This window comes from Alosa sapidissima, chromosome 1 (assembly GCF_018492685.1).
Source record: "Alosa sapidissima isolate fAloSap1 chromosome 1, fAloSap1.pri, whole genome shotgun sequence".
Classification (NCBI taxonomy): Eukaryota; Metazoa; Chordata; class Actinopteri; order Clupeiformes; family Clupeidae; genus Alosa; species Alosa sapidissima.
The window spans coordinates 35,148,347-35,165,610 of record NC_055957.1 but is presented as its reverse complement, the minus strand read 5'-3'; the positions used below and the strand labels follow the sequence as shown (position 1 = coordinate 35,165,610).

The 17,264-nt window shown below is 40.8% G+C and overlaps 1 protein-coding gene and 2 long non-coding RNA genes across 5 annotated transcripts; 2 read left to right on the top strand and 1 right to left on the bottom strand.

The window, feature by feature from the left end:
• The first annotated feature begins 2,564 nt into the window (after positions 1 to 2,564).
• On the top strand, positions 2,565 to 2,783 carry LOC121681507. The gene is made up of 2 exons (XR_006022162.1): positions 2,565 to 2,631; positions 2,727 to 2,783. It is a non-coding gene; the product is annotated as an uncharacterized LOC121681507 (long non-coding RNA).
• Positions 2,784 to 8,589: 5,806 nt separating this feature from the next.
• Positions 8,590 to 15,462, bottom strand: LOC121680988. Its single transcript, XM_042060617.1, has 5 exons — positions 15,305 to 15,462; positions 14,123 to 14,601; positions 11,604 to 11,729; positions 9,956 to 10,000; positions 8,590 to 9,742 (listed from the first exon to the last, which is right to left on the bottom strand). The coding sequence occupies exons 2-5, from the start codon at positions 14,589 to 14,591 to the stop codon at positions 9,468 to 9,470; spliced, it is 915 nt and encodes a 304-aa protein (XP_041916551.1). The 5' UTR covers positions 14,592 to 14,601; positions 15,305 to 15,462; the 3' UTR covers positions 8,590 to 9,467.
• LOC121681360 lies at positions 10,044 to 11,107 on the top strand. Of its 3 annotated transcripts, XR_006022133.1 has the most exons (3): positions 10,044 to 10,103; positions 10,291 to 10,364; positions 11,009 to 11,107. It is a non-coding gene; the product is annotated as an uncharacterized LOC121681360 (long non-coding RNA). The 3 variants fall into 3 exon arrangements; XR_006022099.1 differs by lacking the exon at positions 10,044 to 10,103 and having other exon boundaries at positions 10,111 to 10,364; XR_006022122.1 differs by lacking the exon at positions 10,044 to 10,103 and having other exon boundaries at positions 10,111 to 10,674.
• Positions 15,463 to 17,264: the final 1,802 nt, after the last annotated feature.

Genomic DNA, 17,264 nt, shown 5'->3' with positions numbered 1-17,264 from the left:
GGTTTTAAAGACAAGGTATATTAGATTAGATTCATTGTGCAGAGTACAAATACAGAAGCAATGAAATGCGATGAAATATCCATTGATATTTTATTGATGGTGTGTGTTGGAGTTACCGAAGTAGCACACCAACTTGTAACATGTTTTTTTTTTTCAGTGTTAAGGGCTGTGCACACCAAGAACGATAACTATAACGATAACTATAAACAAATATTGATAAAAAGCTAATAGCCAATCAGAACCCATCAAATTTTAGCCGTCACATTCATTAACACAAGGAGAAACTTTGCCAGTGTGGACGCTTTTATCGTTATGGTTATGGTTATAGTTATAGTTATTGTTATCGTTCTTGGTGTGAATGCCCCTTTATTTTGGTATATACATTCAGATTTTGTTCAGATGGGTTGGTAATGGTTTAAGGTTAAAGTGTAGGTTCCCAATTATGTTTTTATATGTTCCAAAATGGTTCAGGTGTATACACATTGTGTACACATTGTGGAAGGGTGTAAAACACAACATTAGTAAGAAAAAAAAACTTATAATGGAGGTTTAAATTAGATTTTACTCAACTACACGTTGACTTTGGCACCTTTATTGAACGTGTTTATTAGAGAAAATAATTAATTCGGGACTATTCGGGATCTGTATGTCGGTCTCCTGAAACGTAAGCCGTTCTCCTTCTTGAATAGTCTTTTCAATGAGGTAAACCCTGTTGCCCTGTAAGGAATATTGATATAGTAACATTTGTATTTATATTTTTGCCAGTTCACGGGTATGTCTTTTAGAGTTGTTAGAGCATTGTTGTACCCCCTCTGAGCCCAGATAGAGCCTATCCACGTAGAGCCCATCCCAGGAGAGCCTATCAACATGGAGTCCATCCACGTATTTTGACCACCCTCAGTGCCTCATCTAGAACCAGTTCTGCGCATTTCGACCAAAATATGACAGGTGCTGGTGCCCAAAAGCTGACACCACAAACGTCATAGAGGTTGTAGGCGGAGCTATCCCAACAACTAGAAGAATTTCTGCCGCCATTTATTTTCTCCCCCAGCAGAAATGGCTTCTATCATGAACAAAATGACTGAAAACGAGAAGTCAATTCAATAGTGGTCGATTGAGGAAACAAACTCTTTAGGTCTTTGGACATCAACAGAAATACAAGAAAAATTGTCAACAGGCAATCATAGTGAAGGCGACGTGACATTTGTTGTGTGAAAGTTAACTCGAAAACTTTATCTAAGATGGCGGAGCTAACTCATAGAAGGCAGTTTTTCTGTATTAACAAGTAAGTTCAGGGTTTGCGGCCTTATATTTTGCTAAAGCAAATATGCACTATTAAATCTAAAAAGTCAGGTTTTGTAACCAAAAATTACATCTGAAGCTATGTACGATCTATCAGATTCTGTCAGCCACCTAGCATGTATAAAAAAATCGGTAGCCATCAATCACCTGTGAAGCACAGCCCACTCAGTGGCAAGTTGGTGGATTTGTCCCAGTATTTTGTAGCTAATGTGACAGTAGGGTTAGCCTATCAAAGTAAGCTTGAAATGTTTACATACTGTATATTACGCCCCCTGTTGTCTGGAGCACAGTCTCCGTCTGCTATGTATGCTGTTCACGTTCAATGCATGCAGCCAGCCTTCAAATTCAAGTAGTTGAAAAGTAAGTTTAAAAACACCTAAGACTAGCCTGGGTTTTCCCATGCTGCCTTACGCGCGATGAGGTCTGATGTTAGCCAGGCTAACCAAAGACAGTAGTAACTTAATGCCATGAACTTTCGGTCTTCTTCGGTGAGGTTTTTTATAGCAGTTTGCAAACGGAGTGCATTACAACCATTTGCAGTGTGATGGCAAATGATGCCCTGTAGCCTCGTTCTGACCTCCGGATGAATAAGGCAAATTGCTCATCGCCAGAGTGACTCGCTGAGCAAATTCAAATTGTGCTTGCAGGAACTCCAGCATTGGCGGAGCGAGGTGGTGGCTTCGGGGGCTCAAGCCCCGGATCTTTTTTCAAAAGCCCCGAATCTTTTTTTTTGTATGTGTTTTCAATTTCCAACGATTCTAATTTCTATAACTTTCCCTCGGTTTCTCTATAAATGTTACAAAATGTAGGCTACTATTACTGAGCAAATATCCCTTATTTTCAAAGCCCAATATTGACAGATAATCTGATTTCCCACACGATGAGTTTAGGCAATGCCAGAGCCGAGATGTAGCGGTTTATGTCAACCTGGCAGGAAAGTTCAGAGCGGCGCAGTCAGTTTAAACAGCAAGCCGGTAAGAAAAACTATTGTCAAGACATTTAGGCAATTAGGCTACTGTACCCTGGAATACAAAAATAAACTTCAGAAAGACAGAAAGTGTGTTGTACTGTATTCATAGAGTCTCAATGACCGAATCAGTAGATTTACCTGTTGTCAGTTTAGTTCGTTCAATGAATTTATTGTAGACTAGTAGCCTAGGCAAATATGAAACGGAGATGTAACGTGGCTACCGGCGGGATTTTGAACTTGCATGTTTCATGCATTTTAGGGCAAAAAATACCATGGGATTGATGTGTTCTCCATTTGAGGAACGTAATCAATTGCGGACGTGCACAGACAGCTCAGACACAGAGCGCATATAGGCCTAGGTTAGGCTACTTTCACTTTCTAGAGTGCGCATTCATTACGTAAAAGATGCTTCATACCAAAACAACGATATAGTAGGCCGACATAGTAGGCCTAGGTTAGGCTACTTTCACTTTCTAGAGTGCGCATTCATTACGTAAAAGATGTTTCATACCAAAACAACGGTCAAACATTATCAAATGTATTGTAGCGTTTCACCAAGAGCCATTGAGTTTCATGAACTGGTTTATTGTCACCAAGCACACAGTGCAGCATATAACACACAGCGGGCCGTGTCAGGCCCAGAACTGAAAGAGGCAGAACTTCCTCGAACCATAGCCTATATTCCCCGGGGGTCCCGCCCCCCTCTCGCCAGGCTGCCAACCATGAGTGTGCCCGGGGTTATGCATAGCGCGGGCACTCCCTGACTGACAGCCGGTCGCTACAGTATCATGACGTGTTGTCACAAAGACTTACTCCAATTAGAAAATCGAAACCAAAATCATGTAAGTGTAAGTGTTCTCTCATTGACGCCTGTAGGCCTTTAAGGAAAATGCGATTTCAGTTTGTAAAATGTAACCCCCCCCCCCCCCCCCCCATTTTGAAAAATGAATTTTAAGCCCTAGATTAAACTTAGCTTCATGTGTTCCACTGAACATTATAATAAGTGGGTTCACAATGTGTCGGGCTGTGCTAAACCTGACCATAAGGCTACTTTGGCCAGAGTTCAAAGTAAAAATGTATTGAGACAAAGTAGCATCCCATCAGGGTTATCTCAGCATAGTATACTATCCTATAATATACATAATATGTATATGTAATACTTACATTATAATATACATAACTCATAAAGTCTCAATGTGTCCATTAGTTTACACAGAATTCACTAGAAGTCATTATTTAAGTGGTTATTTTTCAAAATTCAGGGTAGCGATTTCGCCCAATCTCATTGCGTGCTGTTAGCATGTTTTCCTCCAGTGTGGGGGCGGGAACTTTTCTGCCGACTCTATCTATAGCAACTAAAAGCTGCTTCACCATGTTTAGTTATAACAGCAGGTTTTACGTCTTACGTCTGGAAGCGAAGGTGTGTACTGCTGAAGCATGTCTGCTAAGTAATTACATCCCATTCCGTTTAGTGATTTATAAACAAGTGGAAGTGTGTCAATTGTGTGACTTACTGGAAGCCAATGCAGGGACTTAAGCATTTGAGTAATAATGTAGTCAGTTCTTTTAGTTCTTGTGAGAACCCTAGTTGCTGCATTTTGTATCATCTGATGCTGTTTGATAGTCCTTTTAGGAAGGCCTCTGACAAGCCCATGGCAGTAGTCAACCCAGCTGGAGACTCTTAAACCCTAAAGTCCACAAGTCTCAGACAAGCCCTCTAGTGGGTTTATTGTTAAAAGGATCCATTAGCTGTCAAAAATGGGATGAAATAGTCCTTCTGGGGTCCACAACAAAAAAAGATCACTTACTGTAGCAATGATAATTTAAAGGGTAAGGCTATTTGCACCCCTGGTACAATGTGTTCTATTAGTACCCTGTCTGGTACAAATATCAGTGTATGCTATTTGCACCCCTGTGCATTTATTCTGGCATATTGATCACACAATATATTTTTTTTAAAAACAAGCAACATGTTTTTTTGTTGTTACGTAACAGGGTGTGAATAGCTCAGCTGTGTAATAGACACTCTGAATAAGGTATGCTGTTTGCATGTACAGTTAGAAGTGGATGCTATTCGTACCCTGGTGTTTATAGTACTGCATGCTATTTACACCCTGGTGCATGAACTAGCTAATTGTTGCAATCAAAACTTCCGTCTGAGAACCGATTTCTTGTTCAAATTGCGCGCCTTCTCTCCAGAGACGTTGGTACACATGCACACTCACTCTGCCAAAACGCATCACACAGGAATCAAACCCCAGTCTCCCACATGCCAGCCCTTGTCTGTGACCACTGTACTATCTGCTTCCACAAGGAAATAGTGTTTGCAGGTAAACTTATAGTTTATAGGCCTGAATGCCTGAACGATATTCACGAAATTTCTGTTAACTAACAAACTGACGGTTGTATGTGTTCACTGAACCAAGATTATGAAGATAAAACACAACTTTTCAATCTAAAACTTAATCTGAACAGATATAGTGCCGAAACCTTTCAGAATTCTTCTGCTGACGAAAAACGAATGTCCGCCATGTTATTTGTGCACGTAAGCAACGTCTTTTTGTTGTTATTTCACAGGGTATGAATAGCTCAGCTGTGTGGCCAAGGCTATTCGTACCAGGGGTGTAAATAGACACTCCGTAATTTAAAAGCAGTAAAACATTGTAGATATCATTATAAACATCAAAAAGTATTCAAAATAAATTACAGTATTCCATTCATTATTACATTCATACAGTAAATATGTTCATTCCCTACTCACAAATTTAGATAATGTATTCACATGGTACTTAAAAGATACTTTGCTGGGGGTGCTGTGGCGCAGCAGGCTACAGCGTCCGTACCATATACGGGTCCAAGTGCCCACGGGGACCCAGGTTCAAATCCTACCTGCGGTCATGTCCCGATCCCACCCTGTCTCTCTCTCCCACTTGCTTCCTGTCACTCTCCACTGTCCTATCCAAATGAAGGCAAAAAGCCCTAAAAATATCATTTAAAAAAAAAAAAGATACTTTGCTATTCATTTCACGTATATTCAGGGGGCAATTATTCCAGTGATTGATGGCACGATAAATAACTGTTCTCTTTAAAGCATTTGATTTTGGGCGTGGTAACATCAACCCAGATTTCACAATAAAAAAGAGACTGGGCAAAAACAGCATCCGAGAGTTTACATTTAAATTAATTCATTTAGCAGACCCTGTTATCCAAAGTTACTTACATATGTCAACTACTGTATTGTAGCGTCGGTGGTTGTACATGTCTGATGTTGAATGAGTGTCTGCCAGAATGCAGTGCGAGTGAATGCTATAATGTGTAATGTCGGTTATAGTAGTTGTATTCGCGTTTACCATGTTGTGTATTTGTTAGCGTGTTAGTCTCTTTGGTTGTACCTCATGTACTTATCCCCGTGTTGATGTGTGTGGTAAACCCTTATTGTGTGTTGCATGTGCGGCTGAGACTACCCCTGTGTTGCCCTATGTACACTGCTCAAAAAAATTAAAGGAACACTTTGAAAAAACATCAGATCTCAATGGGAAAAAAACTCATGCTGGATATCTATACTGATATGGACTGGGTAATGTGTACTGGGTAAAGGATGGCACATTATTTTTTGGTAATGAAAAAGATCAACCTACAGAGGGCAGAATTCAAAGACCCCCACGAAAATCAATGAAAAAAGTGAAAAAATTATGCGACAAGCTAGTCCATTTTGCCTAAATTTCATTGCAGCAACTCAAAATGGTACTCAGTAGTTCGTCTAGACCCCACATGCTTGACAATGACACGGCGGATGGTGTCCTGGGGGTCTGCTCCCAGATGTGGACACAGCCATCATTGAGCTCCTTGACAGTCTGTGGTGCAACCTGCCGGTGTTGGATGGACCAAAACACAATGTCCAAGAGGTGTTCTACTGGACTTAAGTCAGGGGAGTGTGGGGGACAGTCAACGGTATCAATTCCTTCATCCTCCTGGAACTGCCTGCACACTCTCGCCACATGTGGCCGGCCATTGTTGTGCACAAAGGGGAACCCAGGGGCCTCTGCACCAGTACAGGGTCATACAATGTGTCTGAAGATTCATCCCGATACCTAAGAGCAGTGAGGGTGCCGTTGTTTTACCCATATCTGTGCGTCCCTCCAAGGATATGCCTCCCCAGACCATCACTGACCCACCACCAAATCGGTCATGCTGAATGATGTTGCAGGCAGCATAATGTTCTCCACGACATCTCCAGACCCTTTCATGTCTGTCACATGTGCTCAGGGTGAACCTGCTCTCATCTGTGAAAAGCACAGGGCGCCAATGGTGGACCTGCCAATTTAGTATTCTATGGCAAATGGCAATTGAGCTCCACAGTGCTGGGCAGTGAGCACAGGTCCCTCTAGAGGCCATCGGGCCCTCAGGCCACCCTCATGAAGTCTGTTTCTGACAGTGTGGTCAGAGATATTCACACCAGCGGCCTGCTGGAGGTCATTTTGTAGGGCTCTGGCAGGGCTCCTACTGTTCCTCCTTGCACAAAGGAGCAGATACTGGTCCTGCTGCTGGGTAAAGGATCTTCTACCACACTGCCCAGCTCTCTTAGAGCAACTCAAATCTCCTTTTGAGACTGAGCTGGGAGACACAGAAGTCCTGGCAATGGAACGTATTGGTGTGCTATTCTGGAGGAGATGGACTACCTGTGCAACCTTTGTAGGCTCCAGGTACTGGCTTATGCTACCAGTAGTGACACTGACCCTACCCAAATGCGAAACTTATGAAAAATCAAGAAGGTTAAAAATTATCAGTTGCAACCACCTCAAAAACCATTCCTGTTTTGGGGGTTGTCTCATTGTTGCCCCTCTAGAGCACCTGTTGTTAACTTTGATGACACCAAAGCAGGTGAAACTGATTCACAACCCCCTCTGTTTGTTACGTAACTGGCCAGACCAATAGCTTACAAGTTTGATAACCTTGATGCTATACACCTATGAAAAAGTATTCCCTTATTTATTTTGAGCAGTGTAGTTGTCTAAGTGTGTCTGAATCTGCCTGTTCCAATAAATGGCCGTTCTGGCCAAAGGTGAATCTTGTCTGTGGGTGAGTTCGTACAATATGGTAGCCTGACCCACATTAGGTCAGGCTACCACCGTTCACAGTGCTCAGTCCGAGGGGCGGGATAATCAGTTGTCTTTCAAATTCCCTCTGCACGCAATAGGACAGCGGCAGCGCTATGAGTCTCATGCGTTTCCCACCAGCGGAGCTAGTTGGCTAGTTCAAACGTTTGCCAACTTAATAAAAGCTTAACTCGTGTCACACTGTTCGCCAGCAGCAACATCCATCTTATTTGTTTTCAAGTAGCAGGGAATTCAAGCCAAACCGTTGCAACTCTGCCATCAATCATTATGTTAAGCCCACATAACGACTCTATACACGATTTCATTGGCCTGATTAAGTTTCGATTTCTGGAGCTCACAAGCCAACGGAGAGTTGCTAGACTAGCGCTAGGGGCGCGTCTAGATTTCTAGGCTAACAATATGGCAGAACTAAAACAATTCTGCAAAGAAGAGTGGGCCAAAATTGCTCTGCAGCGATGTAAACGATTTGTTTGAAACGTTTCATCAGTTACTAGGTTTAGGGAGGCAATACTTTTTCACATGAGTGCTCTTTACCCCCAATATGAACCACTCCCCATAGGACCCTCATGTAGCTCTTTACTACATTAGGGTCCTATGGGTAGTGGTTCAGATTGGGGATAGGCAGAAGCACAGTTGAATACAATTAGTTAAATAATAATATGTAATTAACTTTTCTATTAACATATAGTTTGTAAATAAACATTTAACATTTAAATGATGTAAGAAATAACTTAATTCGTGCCAAAAAGACATTTAGTTAACTATTAACAAATATTAATACAATATTAGTTAATAGATTTGTTGAAACATAACATCCAGATTTTATGCAAACAACTAATATTTAATTAATGATGAAAAAACTATTAACTTGTGCCAAATAGATATTTTAGTAACAATTAACAAATATTAACAAAGGGTTAGGTAATTACTAGTTTTCTATTTATTATGGCACCTTATTATGGAGTGTTACCGAAATTGGGAAAAGGGCAAACACAGCACTGTATGTTGCATTAAGACTTTATGTAAATTGCGTTACTACCATTGGATTTTTATCTGCCATGTACATGTAGGCTACATGTGATTCCCTCGAGACCAAAAGTATTAACATGACACTAGCCTCTGTAAGCTGTGTGAGTGTCACCTAGTGGGCATATTGTGTAACTGTAAGAAGCTGCATATTGATTGTGAAGCCATGCAATGTTAGGTACATTCCTTTTATTTTGTACATTTTAATGTTTATAGAAACCACATTCACACATATATTCAAGAAACAATTGAGAATCAGCTGGTTTTAAGAAAAAAACCCGCAATTCTACCTCCACTTAGAGCCTGTTATTTGTTTTGCAAAAATCCACAGCTCCCGGTTCTTCTGGTACAATCAGAGCAGGGCTGTGTGAGATCTGACCATCCATCACAGTCTGGTACGCACTGACGAGCACAAACTCTATGAGAGGGTGCTCGGTGTTAGTGGGGGAGGGGCATGAGAGTTGTAATCATTCCAAGTTTTGGCTAAATCCCTTCAATCTGTCAGACTTGCCAACTGCAGCTTTAAACCCTTAGTCTAGTGAAGACAGATATTGTCATCCAAATCTTTTTTTCACACACACCCCATAACCCCACCCACATACACACTCACACACAAACCCATGGATACTGGCTGATGCCTGCATGCATAGTAGACTCCTGTGAAGCACTCAATCAACTAAAGACTTTGCCAAACTTGCTTTAGCTTACTTCTCTTTTCGCAATTTGGAATGTGAACTCATGAAATTGCTATCAGATTGCCTTTGAAAATATCCAAGTGTTCTAAATTAGGATCTACTATCACATTAATTGTATAATGTTGTACATGACAGTAAGCATTATGACATTAATAACAACCAATGTATTTTTTACATAACAAAACAAATATTTCCACAATAAAATATATGGTGACATGTTCTAGAGTAAATAGACTGGATCAGAGTGTGTGTTGTGCTTTCCCAGTAAACCACATTGGGGTCTATGTGGGTGGGCTCTCTTTGGGCTGGTTGGTTTTATTATCTCATAGATCGCTTGTCACATGACAGATCACATGTCTACAAACCAAGCTCCTCACAGAGGCCAGGCTCCACTTCTTTAAGGAGAGACAGAAATCTCTCACAGGCCCGTTTACCCTTCTTCCACACCATATCCACCAGGCAGGTCACCTGGTCCTCAGTCACACTGTGCTTCTGCAGAACCTCATTCCTCTCCCTGCCCTTAATGACAGCGGGCATGTCAGAGGTGGGTTTCTGAAGGCCATCCAGTAGATCTCTCAGAGAGGCATCTTCTATCCTATTTATGAGTTCACGTCGATTATGGAACACTTGATCTGTGGGGAGATGGTGATGACTGATTTTAAGTCCTGCTGGTCACAAAGCCACATGCACAGACACTGCACTAATATGAATATGACAGATATTGTATATTTTTCACAATAATACAGCAAGAATAACACAATCTGCAGCAAGGTTCTTATTTCAGGTCTTATTTCTCACAGATGTGATTTGTCTCCAACAGCGTTTGCTCTCCTTCTACTCCTTACCTGTGGCTTCAAGTGAAGATGCTGCAGATGGCTGACTCATAGCACCTGTGTACACTCTAAAAAATGATTCAGAGGTTAGTAGATAAAACTTAAAATGAAGAACATTTTCGACATAAAAAAATTAAGTTTGCTACTTGTACATGTATAGGTGAGTTGACAATTTATTTTAAGGAGTTTGTAATACTGAAAAAGAAAGAAAGCTGTCTCAACTTATTCATATATGGATTTTCAACACACAGTCTTGCTTTCACCTAACAATAGAAAGTATTAAGTTCCTGAAACTTGTAAATCTCGTGACCAAACTTATAAAGCTAATAACACGATTGAACGTTCAGGACCTTCCAGACCACGCCTGAGAAGTAACAGAAATTATGGCACAGGATCCTGTAGCCTGCATCGAACATCACAGGTACGTGCAAAGTAGTCTAGCCTACTATTTTTGTGTTTGTTTTAAAAGCAACAGCTATCAAACAACGGCACACAGTGCGTCAAAATCTTTGTCACGTGACAGTCAAATGAAATTAACGCTACAGCTTGCCCTTTTGCTAATTTGAATATTTGAAAAGATGGATTTTAGCTATCTACAGACAGTAGCTATCGTGTCTTCCAAGCTAGCTGCTGCTTGCACGGTAATTAAACCATTTGAAAAGATGACTTTGGTAGCTGGCGTCTTCAAAGTTACCTGCAGCCTGCCCTTTGATCATTTGGAGTTAGTAAAGGTAAATTTAGCTGTCTGGTGTCTTCAAATTTCACCGTGGCAGCTGTATTCCGCACTTAACATTTTAGCATTGCTAGTTCTAACACTGCACGTGTTTGAGGATCATATTTGGTCGTCCTAGTTAAGCCTAACATTGTCACTATTTATGAAGGTTTGTGGGCCATTTGACATTCTTAGCTTAACCTGAACATAGGCCTAATAGGTAGGCCAACATTTATTTATTTTTGAAGTTTGAGAAATATTATGTGTCAATCCCTGCAAACCATGTAGATTTTGTTCATTTTGTTGTTTGTCTTGAGGTAAATTTTCTAACATTGTGCCTTTCTTTTATACAGATAAATGACGAATTCAGACGGAGCTCTACATTCATTCATTGCACAACTGGACCAGTTGCCATTGCTTTAAAAATAAACAATGCTTTCAGAAAATTTAAATTGCTGTGTGCTTTTATTCAGACAGAAGTGAAGTAAGTTACTATAACTTAAAAAGATCCATGCAAATTGTTACCTTAATTTTTTTTAAGTCATTTCAACTCAAGTTGTTTTTTGAGTAAATATTGTGAGACTTTTATAGTGAGAAGAACTCAATTAGTTTAGCACAATCAACCTGATTTGTCCTCTAAAAGCTTAATTAAGTTGAACCAACTTAATTATATTAATTTGATCATATAATATAATTCAGTTGTTCTAACTATATAAGTCTCACAATATTTACTCAAAAACGGCTTGAGTTGAAATTACTTAAAAAGATCCATGCAAATTGTTACCTCAATTTTTTTAAGTTGAGTAAGTGTATTATTTTTTAGAGTGTAGAAGCAATAATAGTAATCCATGTTTTACTGCAGTTGATATTTACAAACAAGCTTTTGACTTTCTCTTACATTTTTGATCAATCTTACATTTTTGTCAATGAATACAGAAGGTTACTTGCCTGCTCTCACAGCGTCCTTGATGTCAGGCACGTCTCTTTGTAAAGAGCTCACTTTCTGGTCAGTGCCGTCCACCACGTCATGCACAGTTTTTACTTCATCCCTGGTTTCCTCAGCTAATGATAGCACTGTGTAGACAACAGGATTTCAATTCAGTTGGTACACACTGCATAAAATATGTGCATGTATATGAACTCTGTCACAATAACAAGACATTATTCCAACAACCTTTCTACAAAACTGTTCTCTTTCAACCAACCCAGACATTGCCAACTAACTCAATATAGTAAAAATGTGATTATTCCCAGAAATCAATAGAATGGATCTAATTCATAGGGGCCATTGGCCTTTCTGACCAAGGCCCTTTATCCCAGATCAGTTTGGCTGGGCAGCCAGATCTAGGAAGACTGTTGGTGTTTCTTAATCTTTTCCATTTGAGAATGATTGAGGCTACCGTGCTCTTGCACACTTTCAATGCTGCAGAAAGTGTCTCTTATCCTTCCCCAGATCTGTGTCTTCGTACAACCCTGTCTCGCAGGTTTACTGACAATTATCTTGACCTCATGGCTTGGTTTTCACTCTGACATACATCATCAACTGTGAGACCTAATATAGACAGATGTGTGCCTCTCCTAATAATGTCCAATGAATTCATTTAGGCACAGGTGGGCCCCAATCAAGTTGTCGGAGCATCTCAAGAACCATTGATAGAAGTAGGATGCACCAGAGCTCAACTGCAAGTGTCACAACAAAGGGTCTGAATGTGTGTAAATTGATGAGAAAAAGATTAATTGAATCCATTTTAAGATGTCTGAAACATAACAAAATGTGGGAAACTTGAAAGGGTCTGAAACCTTTCCAGTTGCACTGTATGAGTCACGCTAATGGATTCTACATACTCGCCACTCCCGACCGCTAGCGCGACAATGTGACGTCACGGGAGCGTCGTAACCATTTATACTCGCGCGTAGTGGTCGCGACACTAGTTGCAATATTCTCCTGAATTGGCATTGGCCTCAATGGCAGTAAAAACTACCCTCTGTGATGATGCTTCAGACTTTGTTGCTGGTATTCACAACTACCATCATTACCATCTAGTTTCCAAAGTGTGTGCAGCTAGATAGATAGATAGACACTTTATTCATCCCGAGGGAAATTTTAGCTAGCTGGCTGGTGCTGAGAGATGAGTTTGTGTAATTTCCTAAGGTGGAAAGAGGTTTTTTTCAGGTCTTAGATATCCTTTGGTTGAAAATACATATCTTTGCTACCTTTTGCTGGATTATTGGCATGTCCCTGGGTCCTAGTTCTTTCATCTTAATTCCCTGTGTTACATCTCTAGCTTCATTAACTTATCCAGCAAACTATTTAAAAATCACGAATTCTCGCTGGTAACCTAGCCAGGTTAATTTCCCTCTCTTCTCAAACTGTCTATTCAAATATCATGTTTATTTAAGATGATGAAATGCCTGAATGTGGTTGATGTCTGTATAGAGGCATGCATGCTCCCTGACTGGCTTCAAGCTCATCCTGCTTGTCGCGCGCATCTGAATTTTTTTTTTCCTGTGCACGACCTGCCTGCGCGAGGCTGAAATTTCTCGTGCGACAGAGGAAATGGCACAATTTTGACGTCATATTGTCGCGCTACCGGTCAGGAGTAGTAGTACCCTTCAATCAGTTGATTGGAGTTCATGTCTGATAACTATGATAGGCCTACTATGGTAATATTAGGTTACACTTTTCTTGACAGTATCAACATAAGAGTGACATGAACGTGTCATAAACAACTCATAAATGTTTATGACATAACGCTTCTGTTATTAAATGTCATTCGTTTTTTGTCATAACAAGTTAGGGTTAGGATTAGGGTTAAGGTTAGAGGTTAGGATTAGGGTTAGGGTTCATGTGTCATGTCATGTGTTCATAACAGTGTCATGTCACTGTTGTGTCGATACTGTTAAGTAAAGTGTTACCAAATATTATATCCTCGTCTGGTGTTACTATTAATTGGAAAGATGTTCAAAAAGAGATGAATGGACTGGATAAATTAACTGACAACACCGCAAGTTTTGATAATTGGTTTGTCTGCCTTGATTCATATATGTTGGTCATACAAGGCCTACGATCTGAGGATGATTGGAAATAGTCAACTGATGTTGTCTACCGGCAGCTTACGTATTGGTTTTGTTGCCTATATTTTAGAATAAGTGATGATACTTTTGAGTACTTATATGTTCTCATGCACCTACTATTTTCCAAATTAAGCTCTCATGGACAAATTTTCCCAGGTGCGTAAGTAAAATAAGCTAACTAAGTGCTTTTCAGCCTGCACACATTCTGCTGATTTAATGTTGAGAAAATGACACTGCCACATGGCTAAAGGTTATAAGACAACGTGGTAGAAACATGGACTCAAAAAGAGGTGCTTTTCGATTGTAAATTGGTTTGAGTAAAAACAGCAGCTAAATGGAACTGTACACCAGACGAAGACTTATATAAGTATATGCATATGAAGAGGCCTTACATTTCTCCCATTCCTGCAGATCAATCTTCATGTCTTCATCATTCTCCTTGAGAATCCTTTGACCATTAAACACTTCTTCAAGTTTCTGTTGTTCTGCTCGGCCTACCACTTGTAGGCAGAGGTGGTGTGATGCCTCTGTGAGGTGTAGGTTCACCTCTTTGAAATATCCCTTCAAGGTGTCTGCATTGAATGTCTTCTTTAACCAGTTGGTTTCCTCATACTTTTTCATCAGCGTCTCAGCTTCCTCCAATGCCTTGTTGAATACATCAAGGGCTTTCTGCAAAACCTCTTCATCCACACCCTGGTTGGCCAAAACCTCCAGCGGATCCACCAAAGTCTTCACACGTTTTGCCAAACGTGCACAGCATGTCTTGTTCTTCTTCACCTGCCTTAACTTGCTATGAATGGTCATTCCTTTGCTAACAATGTCTGGAATGGCTTTTGATACTGTTATAGCAATGGCTGCCATAGCTGGAAGTCTTCAGAGGGAGAAAGAGAGAAACAAATGGACAGAGTGTGAGGAGGGACAATGCCACCTACTGGTCTTAAATTAACTTTTAACAACAATGCCATTGAATTCTACACTTACTGTAACATTAACCTTAGTGACAGCTCTACCAAGGCAGTATAACAAACAAGAGGGAGCTTATCCACAAAAAACGAAACTTTGTTTATTGTTTTATTTCTGTCGGGTCTGACTGGTTGCACAACATCTGTGCAAGTTCAAACACAGTCGCTTCTTGTTCATTACCTCCCACAACTGAGTGTTCACATTACTAAACTTTCCCCTCAGATTCAAGGTCTTCCACTACAATTCTACTAGAAATTAAGCTCATATAATAGAAATTCTACATTGTGCCTTCATCTCAAGTAATTTACAGTATGTGTTTAGACTGATCATCTTTCTGAAAGCTGTCTTAAGAAAGTACTAATACCTGGCATTCTATTGCACAAATTCCTGGCATGATATTCATAAGTCTGTCAAAGTCTGAACCATACAGGTCATATTTATGTACATTAAACAATATATATGGGATCAGAAACTCTGCATTCAAAGACAGTACAGTATGCTGTACATATGTACAGTAGAACTTCCCTTTCAACTTACTGGATAACTCATAAAGGCAACAGGTCTGCTAACAGCAACCACTGCTAAGGGAAGTTGTGCATAGTAAGCCTTACCTTATGTCTTGGTGGTGTTTGTGCTGTCTTTTAAGGTCAGATTAAAGTTTTTTTAAAGACTTATCTTGTTTCTGGCTATCGTGTTTTCTTCACACACAACCACTCCCTGCTCATTTCCTGTGAGATGTACATATTTCAACTCAACCTTAGACCTCCCCCTTCCGTGTCAAAACAGATATGATGTGCAGCTGCTGGTGACATGAAACATATAATTCCAGCCTGAACTGTCAACCAGAAAAGGGTACACAACGCTGAAGATATGTTCTGAATTCTTACATTACTCTGGCTATGTGTAAATGTGTACTTAATGATGGGTTTTCACCATGGAGGTTTTTTCTTATTTTGATTTTGATTTATTTGGAATAAAGACATATTCAAGGGATAGAAAAAACATGATAAAGTGCAAGCACTTATTTCCATCATGGTCCCTGATGTTACAAAACAGGACATATATAAAACAAAACAATGAAACATCATAAAAATAGACTATGAGAGGCTAAACATATAATACAAACAACCCTAACCCTACCTTTCTGTACTAAAGTGCAATGTGCATACATAGACAACACCAACAGACAACAACTCACATGGAGGACGACATGTTAGTGTCACTAGGGATTTAAGTTGTCCATGAGCCAGGATTTTGCCTTTTTCCTGAAACAATGATAATTGTCTATGCTCTTAATTTCCAAATGTAGCAGGATGAAGTGGTGTAGTGCCCACTTCTCATTTGAGCTCTAATTGCTGCATGGTGAATGGCTCTCTGTAACGAGATGTGAGCCAACCACTATCGGTGCGCCTCTATTTAAATCGAGAATCACTCGTTACGAGGTGCCAGACGTCAAAGGCCCGCCCCGTTTTTGCCTCCCTGACATACGTCATTGCCCCAGAATCCCTTGTGTTGGACTTCCACCTGCCAAGCGTGCATCATAGATTACGGTGGAATTTACGCTAGTCAAGCTGGGCTCCGTGAAGTAAGACCTCGCTTGAACGGGTTGGCCAGATAGCACAAGGGCGCGGCAACCATCACGCTGGTCCTACTAACATCTGAACATACTGCTGCTTTGCTGACCGCTGTTTCACCATCATTCTACAACAACGTTTGCGGCTAGCGTGCTTCGCTTGCCAGCTGGATTGGACTGTGTTCTGTGTTGTGTCATTCGTCTTTGTGTGTCCAGCGTCCAAATGAATGAATGAAGGAATGAATGAATATGCTGTTATTGTGTGTATGCATTGAGTGTCTGAGTATCCTGGTTGACGCAACTGAGCGTTTTCGTTCATTTTGTTTATGAGTTTGTCAGTTACCTTTTTATGTTTGCTACTGGGAGGAGGCCATTTGTGTAGCGCTGCTGATACCCAGTGTGACAGCGTTTGGCCCCTTTTAATTGATTGTGTTACTGTGTTATTCTTTTATTTTACATCTCATCTCATTGTACCACTGACGGAGGCCCTCCACAGTGCTGCTGATCATCAGTGTCTGGAGCCTCGTTTTGAGAGTATTTGTATTTTGTGTTCGTCCTGTGTTCATATGACCCATCACTAGCCGGAGGCCTTTTATAGCTGTGGATCTCTAGTGCCAGGGCCATCAAGGTCCCTGGCCTGTACTGTATTTTGTGTTCACCTGTTCAGTTGTGTGTGTGTGTGTGTGTGTGTGATCCCCTTAACCCTGTGTTGCTTTCCTCTCTGTTTCCCAGGAGCTGAGGCCCAAGGTGGAGGTGTAGCGTCCCTTTCGGTGGCGGGATACCCCCTGTTTTTGTGTGCCGTGCCTTCTTTTTCACTTGTTGTGACCATATTTTTCCCGTGTGTGTGTGATTGTGCACATGTGAGTGGGTGACCCCCTGGAGGCTCGCTGGCCTCCCACTGTAAGCCTCAGCCCTGCCTATATCCTTCTCCCCTTCCAGTGTATGCGCATCCATGTGTGTTGGTGCAACGTATGTTTGTTCATTGTCAATAAAAGCTT